This window comes from Amblyomma americanum, chromosome 1 (assembly GCF_052857255.1).
Source record: "Amblyomma americanum isolate KBUSLIRL-KWMA chromosome 1, ASM5285725v1, whole genome shotgun sequence".
In the NCBI taxonomy this organism is placed as follows: domain Eukaryota; kingdom Metazoa; phylum Arthropoda; class Arachnida; order Ixodida; family Ixodidae; genus Amblyomma; species Amblyomma americanum.
In genome coordinates, this window is record NC_135497.1 from 188595326 (window position 1) to 188611884 (window position 16559).

At 50.4% G+C, this 16559-nt stretch overlaps 1 protein-coding gene across 1 annotated transcript in view; it reads left to right on the forward strand.

The window, feature by feature from the left end:
- Nucleotides 1-13395, forward strand: part of LOC144115173 (uncharacterized) — a 95713-nt gene extending 82318 nt beyond the window's left edge. The window contains exons 3-4 of the mRNA XM_077649392.1: nucleotides 3866-4069; nucleotides 12902-13395. Coding sequence (XP_077505518.1) covers nucleotides 3866-4069; nucleotides 12902-13395 — 698 coding nt within the window. The remainder of the gene's footprint in view (nucleotides 1-3865; nucleotides 4070-12901) is intronic.
- The last annotated feature ends 3164 nt before the right edge of the window (nucleotides 13396-16559 follow it).

Genomic DNA, 16559 nt, shown 5'->3' on the forward strand with positions numbered 1-16559 from the left:
AGGCGGTAGAAAGATGAGACTAAAAGCACTGTATCGGCATTACGTCGGGTCTCACTGAGCACAACCTGGCGTCGTTGGGGTTAATTAAAATGGCAGTTTAATTATACACAGCGAAATTATTGGAGGCGTGCTGACGCAGTTCTGTTCTTTTTCATTTCTGTTTGCTGCATGCTTCGATGGGATATGATGAATGAGTCACAAACGAGGCCCGTGGTTTCGTCGCAGTGTCTTTTCAAAACGAGCACAGCAGGCAACTGTAACAGCCGCTATGGGTGACCCTGTAGATTCTCATTGACCGCTCCATACGAACTCCGTACGCATCGTACGCAGTCTTGTTCAGAAAAGTATACATAAATGAGCAAACACATGACGAGACAAGCAGAAACTAAAGGTGTTGTGCAGACTCTGGCATTCTTTCGAACAGTACATACGCCACTGAAGTCATCAATACGTTTCAAAGAGCGAAACTGGGGCCGGAAAAGAGAGCGGCGCCTTTTCGGCTGAGCGTCTCCTCGGTTGGCGGCGGCTTGATTATCGCCCTTTCCCTCTCCGAGCTGCGCCGAGGTGCGCCCAGGTCGCCGCTGCTGCAGCTCGAGCGGGAAGTGCGCGCCGAGTCCCATTTCCCGCCGCTGCGGCGGCTCCGGGTCCAGACCCCGGAGCTCTATTCTCGGGGATTCGGGAAAGACCGGCCTCGCCAAAGCGGATATCGTGCGCGGCTTCAAGCGAGGCTTCCGCAGCGGCGCCTTTGGGCGGCTTTGATGGGCGCGGTGCGCGGCCGAGTGTAGCAGGGGGGAAGAGAGGACCGATTTCGGGGGCCATAAACTCCTGACACGAACTCCCGGTATCGGTTCCGACTCGGGTCTTGTGAGCCCCGAGATAGGAAAATCCGCCGCCGCCGCCACCCGCTCGGCCGAGCAAACAGGCGCACCACTCTCGGCGAGCGCCATCCAGCCGACGCACCGGTGAATCATACACTAGAGTGACACCAGCGGAAAGAGCGGCGGTAAAAATACTGGCCCGAAAGATTTGTAGCTGTATATACGGCACAATGATGGGGCTCGCCGGCGTGCCAGAACAAAAAAGGAACGTTTAAGCGTGACTGACGAGAAAAGAAGTGTTCGGGAAGAAAGCGGGAACGCGTTCGTCAAAAATAAAGAAACCATGTGGCGACGGCGGCTGCTCCTTTGCTTGCGTGAACTGCCATCAAAAAGGGCTGTATTCTGCAGAAGCCCGCCAAAGTGCCAGTGGAAAAAAAAAAGGCGGGAAGGGGAGGGGGTGTTTATGCCGCTCGTTGCACGTCGCCTCGCCCTCCGTTTTCTCCGTTTCCAGCGTACGTGCGAGTGTCCGCAGCGCCATTGGCACCACTGCATTTGTAAAAGCCGCTCGATGAAGGCGGACAGGCTTAACGGGCGTGTTGTCAGCGGAGGCGGAGCCCCCCGCCTAAGTGCCTCGTCTCCTCTTGTTTCCGGCCGCGCTTGTGTTTAGTGTTTTAGAGGGCAGCCGCCAGCCCCGCCTTGTTCCCTCGTCGCCCTTCCATCCCCATCTCGCGAGCCCGCAACAGGGATGCCGGGGAACGCCCTCCGTGTGAAAAGCAACGCGGACTCCCCAGTTTGCTGTCGCTGTCCCGCGCGAGCGGAGATGTTTGCTGATTGTCGTCTCGACCCTTCCGCGGAGTGAAATGGGTTCGGGGGGAAACGAGGAGCGTTTTGCATCGGGGCGTCGCGACGGCCGAACTAATCGCGGAGTATCAAAGTGCACGCAACACACCATGCGCGGTTAGAGCACGCAACGCAGCCTGTGAGAAAAAAAGATCGCCAAGCAACGACTGCACTGCCGCCGCCGCCCAAGCAACACTAACTGATGAGACAGCCGGCACTTCGCGGCGCGCCCATAAGCAGACCAGGCGAGAACGCCGAAGAACCGAGAGTGTGCCGAGCCTTGGATTAGATCGGAACCTTTCATCAGCTCGAAATGTCCTTCGGAGGTTTCAGTTGCTGGGTGCGGCGCTGACGTGCGAGTATGTTTCCAGACGCCCTCAACGTAAGCATGCGGCATTTTTAACAGTACTCTAATGCTGATTAATGCTCCATAACTTTTGCACAGGTTCTTTTGCAAAGAAACCCGTGCTTTGATTATTATTTGGGACCACGTATTCGCTTTTTCGGTTCTTTACAAATTGCCACATTATGAGTACCCTTGACGGGTGGCGACGTGCCGCCCAAACTCCTTTAGACATTGGCTTGCACACAGGAGGAGAAAGACAACAAAGACGAAATCTGCCTGTCGCTGTTAGGCATGTTGGTGCAAGTAGAGCTTATCTATCTCTGGTGCTACCACCGCTAAAGTCATATCAACTCTCGCGTCGTCACTCCACATTGAGATAACATACAAAGCATTTGTGCAGTGGCATGGTTTACAACAGCACTTGCCCAATTATTCAAGGAAAAAAAAAGTAGACAAACTTGAAGTAATCGTCAGTGCACAGGTAGTGCGTCTGCAAATTTGATCAATCTAACGTAAATAAGTTGCATATAAATACGCGAACCTCCGTTGTGCACACTTTAAGCCGTCTTTGAAGGAACGGAAGAAAAACTTGTCATCCAGCTTTATTGCTGAAAGAGGGTGCCACTAGACAAGAGACGGACGTTGTGGAAGAAATATTTCACCGTCGACTCATTACTATAGCATAGGCGCCGGGATTTGTGATCACTAAGAACGGTGCCCCTTGACAAACACGACACCCCACTATTTTTTTTTTCCCGGGGTAGGCTTTTGTGCTTATTCTTTTGCTCCGAGAGCACATCGTTTTAAAACAAAAAGGCGGCTCGAGGCAGCAAAGGCGACGATAAACAGTGAAAGGAGATGGGCCCGAAGTCGTCGCCCCATTCCGTTCCACTCCCACAGTCGTAATAAGTGGTCGCAGCCGCTACAATTGCTCAGCTGCTTGGCACGAAATGGAGGCTTTACCTTTCCCCGCTCACTGCGCCCGGAGGAGGAGGAGGAGCAGGGGCGCAACGCTCGAGTGCTGCCTGAGCCACCGAAGCGAGGCTGGGCTTTCGGGCTGGTCCCCCAGGAGCTCGGGGAAAGCCAACAGCTTGGGCTGCGTCCTGACGGGGCCACAGCTCAGAGAGGCCGCAACGGGCGGGCTCACGTGGGACCTTACGCATACAGGTTACGTGTAGAATTGAAACTGTCTTGACCGGGGGTAAACTTTTCCAGCACTGCCCCGACTTCGCCTGTTTCGTAAAATTGCGTTTTTTTTTGAAAAAAAAAACGTTTGTAGAAAATAAGTTGTTCCTAGATTCTTCCTCTGAATTGAAAAACGGGGAAAAAAACTGAAGCAGGAACGTCGGTTTAGTGCTATAGAAACTGTCCTATAACCTAACCAAGAACCCGTATCTTGAATCTCGCTTAATGGGCCAAATCTCGCATTGATTTCTTTCCGTTTCGCGCTTACAGAGTCGCCTCGCCACTCTCGGCAAAGGCACACGCGAACAAAGCGGAGCCGCGCACCTTTCTTCTGTCGGCCTTGCCACACTTCAAACAAAATACAAAATATACCGCGTTAACATCGCATGCGGCGGCTAATCTGCAGTGTAACCAGTAAAGCTTGCAGCGCCTATCTACCTTTATTATTTCTATCCCGTCCTTTGCGGAGCAGGAAGGCGTTGTGCTCCTCCTGATGCTGACTGTTCTTTCTTCTCACCACGCGTCTCTGTTCTCCATTCGTGCATAGGTTTAAACAAAAATAAGCTGCGACAGATTTAAGCGAGGCACCCGTGAGTACAGTGAACTAGAATACCGTGAGTCCTCTTCGCACGCTCTTCTGCTCGTGGCGCCCTGGCTGAACGAAGCGTACGCGCAGGCGAGGAGAAGGCGCTCATGCTGCCGGCGGTGATCCAGTCCAAGCTGGTGACGCGGCTGCGCGAGGGCACCGAGTATGCCGTGGTTCTGTCGGCCGTCTATCCCAACGTCCAGACGGCTTCGGCGCCCAAACTCACCGTGCGCACCGCACTGCCCGTCGCCGAGCTGCCCGTTGGGGACGACTCCTACCTGGACAACAAGATCCGTAAGCACCCCTTTCTGTTCTCAACGTATTTCGCCTGGTATCTTTAACACCTACACCAGTCGTCGACTCGTGAAACAGGACAGGCTGACGACCATTGCCGAAAGCATCCCAGCCTTGCTGTCCCCCTCTTTCCTTCAGTCTTTGCTACACTTATTTGCTAGGGTGTAAAGATGTCGAAGGCAGATCCGACGTTCCAGGAAAACCTCATCAGCCACGCGTGCAGAAAAATTCTGACTGCCTTCGCGACCAAACAGGGAATCGACGGGCAGAGGCAGCAAAAGTGGAAGTCGGAGTTTTGCTAGCAGTGATGTATCGAAGTTCCCATGTGGCATTAGAGGGACCGTCGCTTCAAAAACCTATCAACGTCTCTTTGCGGCATGCTATTCACTAGGGGAAGCTGGATACCTTTAACTACTCAATTCTATTGCCGCCTGCCGGGAGCACTGTTCTGTGGCGGTGTGTTAAATCAAACATACGCGTTTATGGGAATAGTCTAGCTCAAAGTATCACGAATGTTCTTGTGCGATTACGTCATTTAGTTTAACACAGTTCCTATTTTCATTTTTTGCCGTTTTCTTTTACGCGTGAGTGTAAGTGTGTGTGATTTTATTCGCTGCTCACAATTATATGATATCCTAAGTGACACGAATGACATTAGCGCAGTATTTACTGAGTCATGAACATTCTCTTTACACTCATGGACGAGTTAACCTGTAATGACAAAGCGACGACCAAGAACTGCTGGTGGTTCCGTGAAGCCACGAAAACATGAATGAGCCCCGGCTCGACAGCGCTGCTTGCGTTTCCTTCCGAGTGGAATGACCCGGCGGCAACAACGATTGTGAAGGGACAGCTGCGAAACTAACAGACAGAAGCAATGCGTAACAATTTTTTTCCCACTTATGAGCAAGCGCCAAGGGACGGATTGTAAGAATGATGCAATCAGGCGAAACGAATGCACTCGCCTTGGCCCGGCTCTCACCTATTACTGATTACGCTGATCCTGGCACGCTTGCCTACACTCTTGTGCCGGCGTTTACCTGTTATTGGTCCATAATCTCGTAGCTGCACTGCGCCAGCGGTAGTTTTGTCGCCGCTCCCTCGTCCCACGTCAGCTTGTCCGTGAGTGTAGTACGCTCGCGTGTCCGCTACGCCGTCGTTGACGCTCGATAGATAGATAAAGAGGAGGGGGGAAAGGCAGGGACGTTAACCAGAAAGGGGTTCCGGTTGGCTACCCTGCACTGGGGAAGAGGGATTAGGGGACTAAAAGGAGGAAGAGAGAATGTAAAAAAGGCATAACACACACACGCACAACGCTGTCACAATTTGTCACTCAATCCAGTCGCTCTCAAGTAGGCAAACAGTGCCTTGTATGCCTTGAGGGCAGCCGACTGCTGTGGCCACGGACCGAGGATCTTTTGCTCTGTTAATGGGCGAGGATCGAGGCGGTTCAGGGCACAACACAGTGTATGTCTTGCACTCGCAAATGCAGGGCACTCACAGAGAAGATGAGCGATGGTCTCCTCACAACCACAGCTTTCACAGGCAAGACTGTCGGCCATCCCCATCCGGAAAGCATAGTGGTTGGTAAAAGCAACACCGATCCATAAACGGCATAACAATGTTGACGCTTGAACTGCGCACAGAAGCATGGCATACGGGACGGCGCAGTTAACAGCGCTCAGTCAGCGGCGAGCGAGCGCGAGCGTGCTGGCGCCGACGACGAAGAGGCAGAAAGCAGGAGAGGAAACGCGGCCACCAGGAGCCGACTGGAGGGCGGTCCCGATCAACACCCTCTCAATGCTAAGGCCTCTCCACCGGCCGCGTGACGTCACGCCAAGGGACCGTGCAGGCCCCGCGCTCCGCGATTTCAGCGCGCCGCGCCCGTCTGCACTATTCGGGTACTGCCGTACGTAGCTGCCTTATAAGTGATTCCTTCATTTTCATTTTTGTCGTTGCTGCAGAAAAGAAATTCGCTAGTTTGTGCGCGCCTTAGGCTATCATTTTATCTGCTTTATATATTTTTTTTATTGCAGAACACCTTATTGTCAAGAAAGTTCGAGCTGCTAATACAGTTTTTTATAATAAACAATTTAGCATACGGCCGCCAATTTCGCATTATTGGTCATTATAATAAAAAATTGATTAGTTAATTTCAATTAATCATCTAATTATTAGGTTCTATCACGTACATGATGTCTGCCGTGCGGTAAAATCCATCCGCACAGACCGCACATGCGTATATCTAGTTGTTAAAGTAGAAGTTCGTGAACATTGAAAAAAAAAACACCGTCTACTGCGCATTGTGTTAGTTTTATTCTGTATTGTGTTTTGCTTAAAGCTTTCACACACAGCAATAATGACACTCACAATAATGTTGCGCTGTTGAGTATTTGTACAGCTAATCTGACCCTTACAATAAAAAACGACGAGACACCAGCAATGAAGTGTGCGCAAAGCATTTTTATTGCTTGGGAATAAAACTTACTTCTTCTTAAGCGTTGCTGCTTTCCGGGCTGCGGCCTTCTGCTGCGCATTGTCTTGTATGGCATCATTTCTTAGTTTGCAAAAGTTGTTTAGAACAACGTTGGTTGCAACGCGTACTACCAAGCGCAGGAGAGTTTGTGCAGTGTGGCCATTTTCACATGTCTCAATGTCGTGTTCGTCCAGGAGGGAAATCGTCTGTGAAATCACGACACCACGTTGATTTCTACAGGAGAGAAAATCTTCCGCGGTTGCTCCAAAAGACAACTTCTCTGCAACTAGTTTAGTCATCAGTACCATGTGAACTGTGCATGGCTGGGGAAACTTCAGCCCTCCTCTCGACAGGTTAGCTATCATGGCAGTATTTTCCGCTTCGATCTCTCGATTTTCAATCACCAATGTGCTGAAGCAAGCAGAACATGAAAGCTTCTTTAAAGCAGCATGAGCAGCGTATCCTGCAATGTAGACAATAGCATCCATGTCAGAGTGGGCGTGTGTAATATCGTCGTCGCTGACAGCCACAGAAAAGTTGCATGGGACAAGATCCTCACTTACGTCTTCAAACTCTGTTTCCTCGCGTGGAAATGTCAAAAGTTTTTGAAGACGAAGCTTCTTCTCACATTCGTAGAGCTGACGCACGGAAATGTGGTACTGTGATCCTGCCAGCTGGCGGTAACGGCCGAAGCGGTCTTCTAGCGCATCCGTCTGAAATTTGCCCAGCAGTACGTACTTGAAGTGAAGTTCTTCTAAGCAGTAGCGCGAGAGTTCTACCAGAGAATAGCATGTCAGTCGCAAAGCACTGTGAGTCTCTTTCGTCAGCGAGCCACTGGTGATGTTTATTCTTGCCCAAGCGTCCAACCAGTCCACAACGCCGCTCAGGAAAGCTAACTGTGTGTCATCAACAGACCTTACAGGGTCTTGCATGCTGTCCCTTAGCCTCTGGCCTTTGCAAGGGGTCTTAACATTGACTATTTGCCACCATGTGAGGATAACGTCAATGAAAAGAGCAGTCGACTCAGCTTGAGGAATCTTGAACGCGGAACCATGTGTCCTGAGGGCATTTGAAACAAACTGATTAATGACGTCGAGAGCGAGCTTTACATTTTGCCGCTCCATTGAGGTTGGATTCACGGCTTTTGCGTTCAGTCTGTAAGCAGCCTTCACAAGCGACGTCTTCTCTGAAGAATAAAGCTGCCGCACAGCTGCGAAAGAAGCAGCTTTCATACGAGGAGGCCCTTCGGGCATTGCTCCACTCAAGTCCATTTCAGGGAAATAGAGGCATGTTCCAGGGTTTTTCTGGTTAATCCAATTGTTCCTAATGCACTTCAAGAGATGCACAGGATCGACCACGTAGAAAAGAGGGCGAGCGTTATCGGCTGGATGGGGATAGACAATGCTCACCTGAGGACTTGTAGCAAATAACGACATCATCTTGCGGTTCAGAGCATTGTTGTCCGTTATCACAGCGATAATTTTGAGCCCCATTTTCTCAACATTAATGATTATGTTCTTAGCATGCTCGTGCAAAATTTCTGCGCTCAGTTTGCTCACAGGTAATATGTGAATGACGTCCTTGTTTGCAGAAAGGAGTGATTGTACCATGAACACATGGGCTGTTGTTGCTGGTTCCGTTGAATGAACCGACGATCCTACTATTGTGCCCCCTTTGTAGTCGAAGTATGGTTTTATGTGGATCTCATCGATCATCAGGGTCACTGTCTTCTCGTGGTCTTTCATTGATTTGACTCGTTCTCGGATGTAGGAGAGACAGTGCGGTTGATTTTGCTCCACAAGAGGGTCAGCTTTGTAATTTGAGCAAACACGGCGCAGTGTGGAAGGATGGGGCAGAATGATTCTTGATGCAGCTCTTGTGAAGTGATATGCGTGAGGAGAAATTGAATTCAAAATACTGGCGAATACCAGCAGCTCTGCGCTATACACATGCTGTTTCGCGAGGAGAAGCTCTATCTGCTCAACCAGAAATTTCAGCAAAGAAGACTGTTCTTTCGTCGTATCACTGTCCTCAATGAGGTCTGCAAGCAGTGAACCGACAAACTGCAATACTTTAGTATGTTTCGACTCTTTCGTCACCTCAGGTATATTATGCAAGCCTATCTCGAGTTCTTCTAGCAGCAAGGACAGGCTGGAGGTGTCGCATACTTGAGCTGGCAGAATCCTGCCTGAAGGAAGCGACAGAAGCTTCACTCCATTCAAGAAAACAGAAAGTGACAGATCAGGGAGAACTACCAAGGCGCATTTCACATTAGGTGAAGGATCATTCTCGATGAGAAGGAACCTAACGCACTGCTCATCGACAGAAACGGTCCAGAATTTCGTGTTGCAGATTCCAGGCAACTTAGATTTGAACTCCTCGTAAGATGAAACTTTGTTTCTTTTCTGTTCAAGCTCATTAGACTGAAGTGACTTCCTCATAGCCTCCTGCAAAGCAGCGTTTTCCCTTCTTGCTTTTTTCGTCTCTGGCGATTCACTCCGTCCAGGCGTTGAGGACAAGTATTTTGGGCAGTTTGGAAAAACAGAAGGCGCAGCATCAATCTTCAACTGTAGCCTGTCACGCTTCACCTCTATTATTTTCCCTGTCAGTTCATCTTGGTGTGACAACGTCGTAATGAAGTCGCCTGCGTGGAAGTGCAGTTCACACACCTGCACGAGAAAATGAAGCAAGGCCATTCGCCATGACTCTCCATTGCCTAAAACACTAAGTAAAAAGAGTCTGAATAGTGAACAGCTTTTACATATTTACACAGCTTTTACACAAGCCTTATGCACATCCACAGAACTAAATGCTTCCTGGACAATTCATACATAAGTGTAAGAAGTGATATCATTGCCTACAAAGACAGCATGCCTTTCCGGGAGCGACAGCTCACAACTAAGATAATTACCAGCGCCTATTAAGCAATATTTCAGAGTCTTACCCTCGAATGCTCTGTAGGTGTGAAATCCTTCCGTGGAATGGCTCGCAACCAGGCTTTTCTTCGTACTTCGTCTCTTGGGAAGCAATAAACACGTACTTTGGGACCATTCTGGTAGTTCCCGCGGCACCCGGGAACACAGCACCGGCCCATGTTTCACGAAGTTGCACTCGCTACACGGCAGGCAATCAGTTTCCCATTCGTGCGCTAGCACAGGTACGCACGCCACACAAGAAACGGCCACACGAAACAGACACAGCCGTGCGAGGAGCGAACGGAAATGCACCCAACGCCAGGCTGAAAGACTCAAGCAGCAGCTAGACGCTCACTGCAAGACTGCGTTCGTGTCTGTGCTTGCCCGGGCAAGCGCGAGCACATCGAGGGAGACAACCGAGCGGAGCGGAGCCGCGCTTGGTGAGCAGCCTGACCGGACACTTGGCGTGACGTAGCGCGTGTGGAAAGGAGGGCCTGGAGAGGCCTGAAGAAAGTATTTAGAGGGTGTTGTCCCGATACGGGCCGTGAGCTCGAGAGTGCCGCCCTTCCCAGGGGACACGCGGGAGAAGGAAGCCTGCGAGCTCCTGCAGTGCCTGCGCACGGGTCTGGCGGGTCGTTGACTGCGCGCGAATTGCGCGTCAAGGCTGTGCGCCCCAGCCAGCGGTATCCCTGTCACAGCGCGGCCCTTCAGAAAGAGCCGAGGCGACGCCGCGCACCGCTTCTTGCCCGAAGGTGAAGCTGGGCTTCGCTTACCGCTTTATAGCGCACTTAAGCTGGAGGAGATGAGAGAGGGGCTGCTTTCTCGAGAGGATATGCGCGGAGGGGACGCTCGGTGGTGCAGGACCCACGAATAAAGAGGAAAGAGACGAGCTTGGGGACGATACGGCAGCGTGCAGCGGTTGGCGACAGCCTTTAAAAGAGTGCATGGATTATACCGAGGCAGCCTCTGTGGGGAGCATCTTGCGCGTCGTAGCGTGAAAACACCCGTAGCTTAGCCGGATATTGACGCTTGGTCGTTGAAAATTGAAAAAGCATGCACAGGTGGTCTCAGCTCCCCGTTAAAAAAAAAACAGCCGCCTAAAGCTAAAGGACCATGTACAAGGGATGTGTTCAGTAAGTGCTACAGTCATAACAGAGAAGGGGCAAATTCTTGCCCTGAAAAGCTTTGGTTAAACTATTGGTTCTTTAGTTGGTTTGTAGGGGTTTAACGTCCCAAAGCGGCTCAGGCTATGAGGGACGCCGTAGTGAAGGTCTCCGGAAATTTCGACCACCTGGGGTTCTTTAACGTGCATTGACATCGCACAGTACACGGCCCTCTAGAATTTCGCCTCCATCGAAATTCGACCGCCGCGGCCGGGATCAGTAGCCGAGCGCCATAACCACTCAGCCACCACGGCGGCTCCCATTGGTTCTTTAGCCCGTCGTTCGCGAATGGGACTGCATTTGTGGCATCACCAGAAAGCTGTCGCATTTCTGGAGCTGGCGTTAACCGCATCTTGTAGTACTTCATCATGGGAGAATCAGTGTCATAAAGCAGAAGATGACACTTGCGGACAAGCTCACTTGAGGCAGGGCAACACGAAAGTTCAAAGCCGTATTCTTGTATGGAGTGATCAGTTTTCGATTTACAAAAAATAATGTATGCGTGCAGCCTACAGGGCATGAATTTCTTCCGCTTAGGCCCTGGTATCAAGTCGAAGGCGGGGATAATGTAACGATTACTTTCCTTCGACCCTATTGCACCCTAATCATCCGCCGCGTCGACTTTCAGATCCACACGTAATCAAGGCCGTGCCATTACTACGCCGATGACAAAAGGGTGGAAAAATACAATCGGATGCACTCGGGCAGCAGAATCGCTATGCATACACGTGAACTAGATCCAGAGGTCCGCTTCGTCTGCTATACCATGTTGTCTGTCTGATTTACTGTGTACAGGCGAATAAAAAAAACACATAAAAAAGAAATGCCATGGAGCGGAACAATTATTATTTGCGACGTAGAGCAGGGAGAAGGTTTCCAAAAAAAATTTAATTTCCAAGCCTGCAGGTTTATTCGGGTTTTCTCCTTCTCAGATGTATTTTCTTCTTAATGACCCGCAGTTTCAGGAAAGCATCCTCTTTACATCTGGGACCAATTTCTTGAACGCTGTTCGACTGCTTTCTTTAAGCTGGAAATGGATGGGCTGGTTTGTCTTATTTTGAGCAGAGTAGGAAGAGCATTGTTTACTTCGTTTAACATAGTACACGATGCAGCGGTTGCTCGCTTTGTGCGGAAAAGCGATAACCACTGGGCCATTGCCCACGCCGAGTCGATCGTTTGTTGGCGCCGTGAACGCTCAATGGGGCATCGCGTGGCCGCGTCTGGCTGTCCCTCGCCAAGTCGTTCTTAGGCACTGCACCGACTCAATTCTATCGCCAGATACGGTGTTAGAAGGAGACCCCAGAGCAGCACCCCCGAAGGCGAGGCTATTTATTGCAAGAAAGGCCGTTCTGCGTTCTGGTTGGTCAAGGAAATTGATTGTTTCTTTGTTGTTTCGCGTTACTAGTTATTCAGTTCGTGTTGCGTTGTCTTGATATGCTCTTGTGCTGAGGAGGTACCAACTTCTTACCTTGAAGTTTAAAAATTTTAGCTGTGGTCATTTCTAAAATCTTTTTGAAGGAGATCATAAAGTATGAATAAAACTGTGTTTACGTATTTCCGTACGATTGAAACTTTTCTCTTACAATGTAACAACTCTTTATTACTCCAGCAGCCGGCCAGTAAAACCTTTTGCTTGCTGCAGGAGTTGCTATCGCGCTCAATATGGCTCGCAACGCGCCCGAAGTGAAACCGACTCGAGTTTCCACTTTGTAGTAAGCGCTTGCAGCGTGTACTTATCGTTCTTGGACCAACGTCGCCGTACCCGCTGTGTTTCCTTCAGAACTATAGTAAATCAATGCGCCTTCACAGAGTGCGCTCAGCTTGAGCAAACAATCACTTTGTTCTTTGCATCGACGCCTAACTGCACCAAGTTCCAGCACCGCAGAGGCGACACTGCTCCTCGAACTGGACTCCTGGCCCAGCTTGTGTGTTGCAGCTCATATTGAGCGCTGTAGTACGCAGTAGGTTATTCTAAACGGCCAGTTAGATAGCTGGGGCCTTAATGCGCCGCATGGCCATCATTACACGTAGACTTCTCCTATATATATGCGGGAGGCGTGCGCTGGCACTAGCGGCGGCCGCCCTGCTGGCACTAGCTGTAGCCAGCAGTGTGGGCTCTGCCCGTTGGCTCTGCCCACTCACTCGCATTCAGTGAAGCCTTCCGCAATGTCGCAATAGGCGAGGGTGCCCTCAACTGGTTCTCCAATGAGGCAAAACGATTGCGGCTGCCCCCCGGTGTGGATGCTGCTCACGGAGCTCCCCCACGCTCTCCTCGCAGAGTGCAACTGCAGCGAGGAAGGCATGGTGGCGTGCACGCGGTCGGCGCTCCAGGACGTGGCGTGCAGCTGCTTCCCGAGCTACGCGGGCCGCTGGTGCGAGTCGTGCGCCAGCGGCTACTTCCGGGTGGGCAAGCGCTGCGCCGCCTGCCCCTGCAGCAACGCCACCTCGACGGGCGAGTGCGAAGCGGCCAGCGCAGAGGGCGGCGAAGGAGTGTCGTGCCGGGCCTGCCTGCCGGGCCACCGGGGGACGCTGTGCTCGGCCTGCGCCGCGGGCTATCACTGGAAGGGCGACCGCTGCGAGCCCATCAGCTGCCTCAGCTTCGCCCTGTGCGCCCGCGAGCCGGACAACCCGGGCTGCCGGGACTGCCACCTCGTCCAGAACAGCCTGCCGCCGGTCGCCCAGAAGAGCTCAGGTACGTGGCCGCCGCCGCAGACAGCGAGCCTTCGACTGCTCGCGATCCACGAAGCAGCCTGCCCACTCCTCCGCAGGTGAACACGTGCACTGAAATGATCATTTGTCGGCAGTACTGTCGATTTCCGACTGAATTGAACTAAGCCTTGTGCTTGGCTTCGCCTTAAAGCAGCCGTAGCAAGCATTATAAGAGTGAAATGGCTTAATAACGTAGCTAAAAAGCTGAGATGGACTGCAGCGCATAGACGAAAGGTTAAAATATTTGCTAACTTGTGCGATGCTCATTCATTAGCGTAATAACGCAATCTGAACGGCTGAGATAATCTACACATGCATCACATGCATCAAGCGACAGGATTTTTTATTATTATTAATATTGACATAGGCATAAAAGGAGATGTTGGGTCTGACATCAGCGCCGATTCTAACATAAAGTATAAAATGTACTATTACTTAATTATAAGTTATAATCAGAGTAAGCGATAAGTAATCCAAAAATAGAAGTTAAGTTAATTCTGATGGTTCAATGTCTCCGTAGTAGAGCGTTCCAGATTAATGTAGACCGGAGTTTTTTTAACGAGCCCTGACATCGCAAAGCACACGGGTGGCTTTTGCGTTTCCCCTCCATCGAAACGCAGCAGCCACGGCTGGGGTTGAGCCCGGGTCTCCCGGCTCAGTAGCCGAGCGCTCTAACCACTATCTAGGCCACGGCGACGGGGCCCCGAAAGTACAATAAAAATAATGAGAACCAATATGCGACAACAATAACAATAAGGTGATAATGTCTCAGACAAACAATAGTAACACATAAAATTGATTGCCAGGGAACGTCTTTTCTTCTTCGAAGCGATTGAAGGCAGTGGCGCATGCGCGAGGGCCTTCCAGCTGACTGCGCTAGGACGTCTCCTCAAAATACTAGCGTTTGCCAGAGGCGAACAGCAACAGTACTGTTCCAGTTTCATTACTGCAAACGGTGCTTTTTTTTTTAATCGCGTGCCTCCCACAAGCTGGGACAGAAAGAGATACAACGCAGCCGCTGACAGCGTTTTTTCTCTTGGACAGGTCTACTATGCCTCGCGTTTGCTGAAGACAACCTGCCGAAGGAGCGGCAACAGCGCGCCCAAGATTATCTTTTAATGGATTTTGCCCTGGCTCTCATTCGCAACTTAGTGGCTCCCGAGCATCGCCTATGCGATGGAGGGCCGGGAATCTGAAAATTCTATGCGCGTGCACCTTGGTTGCTTATACTTTCGTTATTTCCAAGTGCAACAAGTTCTTTTTCATGTAACAAACTTTCATCCAGCGAACATTTTAAATCCAAAAATTCGTCCGTAAATTCGTAACCGTTCGCACCCTGCTCTTACATTTTTTGTCGCTCACACATACCGATGGGCCTGGTGGGCTTCAAGACAATGCCTGCTAAGCTGCTGCATTTAGAAACGCGCGCCTTATATCTTGCGGCAATGGCGACAGCGCATCTTCGCGTGACATATGACGATGTCCTCGGGGAGTTCCTATAAAAAGTTGTGCGTTGCACATCACGTATGGCGTGGGGAGGGGGAGAAAAGAAGTGGACGTTATAACGCTAATGAGAAGAGACGGCTCACAGTTAAGACTAATACACGGCACTGAGAACAGGCTGTTTACACTATTTCAGGCGAAGCGTCTTCAAGGTTAATTAGTTAGAAGCAGCCTTTCTTCTAATAATTTTTTTTTTACAGGGCGCTCTGGCAGCTTTCCCCTGATTTCATTTTTACGCCTATTTCTACCGGATACTTGAATGATGGTACAGAAAGATTCTTTCTGCGACCTCATATCGTGTTAGAGCATCCATGCGACACGTTAACGCCCCGCGGTCATTCTTGCGTTGCGAAAACACTTGACGACCGAAGCATTGTCCTATCAAGGGAAAACTTGTTTCTGCTCAGTCCTCCAATGTTTCTGGAGCCCACAGGGCAATTGCCTTTATCATTTTCTTTTAATTTGCTACTACTCTAAGGCAAACTGTACAGGTCCTCACAGAATAAATTGGAACGCCGTACACGCGGCCACTCGTCGGCGAAGCGCGCCGACGTAAGAACACGGAGGCAGACTGCGCCTGCGCGGGCTCCCTAACTAGTGAAGCCTCGTTCTCTAGTGAACCTAGATTAGTGCTGCCTTGCTCCAAGAAGGCTAGCGCTAGGGACTTCGTAGCTTTGAGAAGGAAACTGGGCGAGCGGTGTCTGTGAGGCTCCGCATTCTCTGGCGCGTGCGGCTTGCTTGCGTTGCGTTGACTTCTGCATTCATTTGGCGAGACAGCCGTCGCGGTGGCTCAGTGGTTACGGCGCTCGGCTGCTGGCCCGAAAGACGTGGGTTAAATCCCGGCCGCGGCGGGCGAATTTCGATGGAGGCGAAATTCTAGAGACCCGTGTAGTGTGCGATGTCAGTGCACGTTAAAGAACCCCAGGTGGTCGAAATTTCCTGAGCCCTTCACTGCGGCGTCCCTCATAGCCTGAGCCTCTTTGGGACGTTAAACCCCCCATAAACCATAACCCATTTGGCGAGACAGTCATGCTCCCTGTGATTGGCGCTGTGGCTAGCATTTTAAAACACGTAAGTCGGCTCTGGGAAATCGCATTTCTTGCGCAATTCCTGCCTCAATTTAAATTTCTATCGTGAATGAAGCGCCATTTTAGAAAAATGGCGCGGGTTCGTTGGTTGGTGTAAAAAAAATAGTAATAAAACGTTTTTTATTTCAATAAATTAAGCGTCGTGTTTCTCAGCCCATATTTCGTGCACAAAAACTTTATGCAGCCGGCTGTTATTAGCCGTCTATTCAAGATCACTCACTGAGGCCATACGTGTTGAATGAAAAATGTTTGCACGCCGGGCAAGGCAACGCAGAGTTACCTTTCTGTACTTTTTTTTTGCTGTTCTGGGGAAACATAAACCTCACTGAGGCCATAAGAGTTGAATGCAAAAATGTTTGCACGTCGGGCAAGGCAACGCAGAGTTACCTTTCTGTACATTTTTTTTTTGCTGTTCTGGGGAAACATAAACCTCACTGAGGCCATACGAGTTGAATGCAAAAAAGTTTGCACGTCGGGCAAGGCAACGCAGAGTTACCTTTCTGTACATTTTTTTTTTGCTGTTCTGGGGAAACATAAACCTCACTGAGGCCATACGAGTTGAATGCAAAAAAGTTTGCACGTCGGGCAAGGCAACGCAGAGTTACCTTTCTGTACATTTTTTTTTTGCTGTTCTGG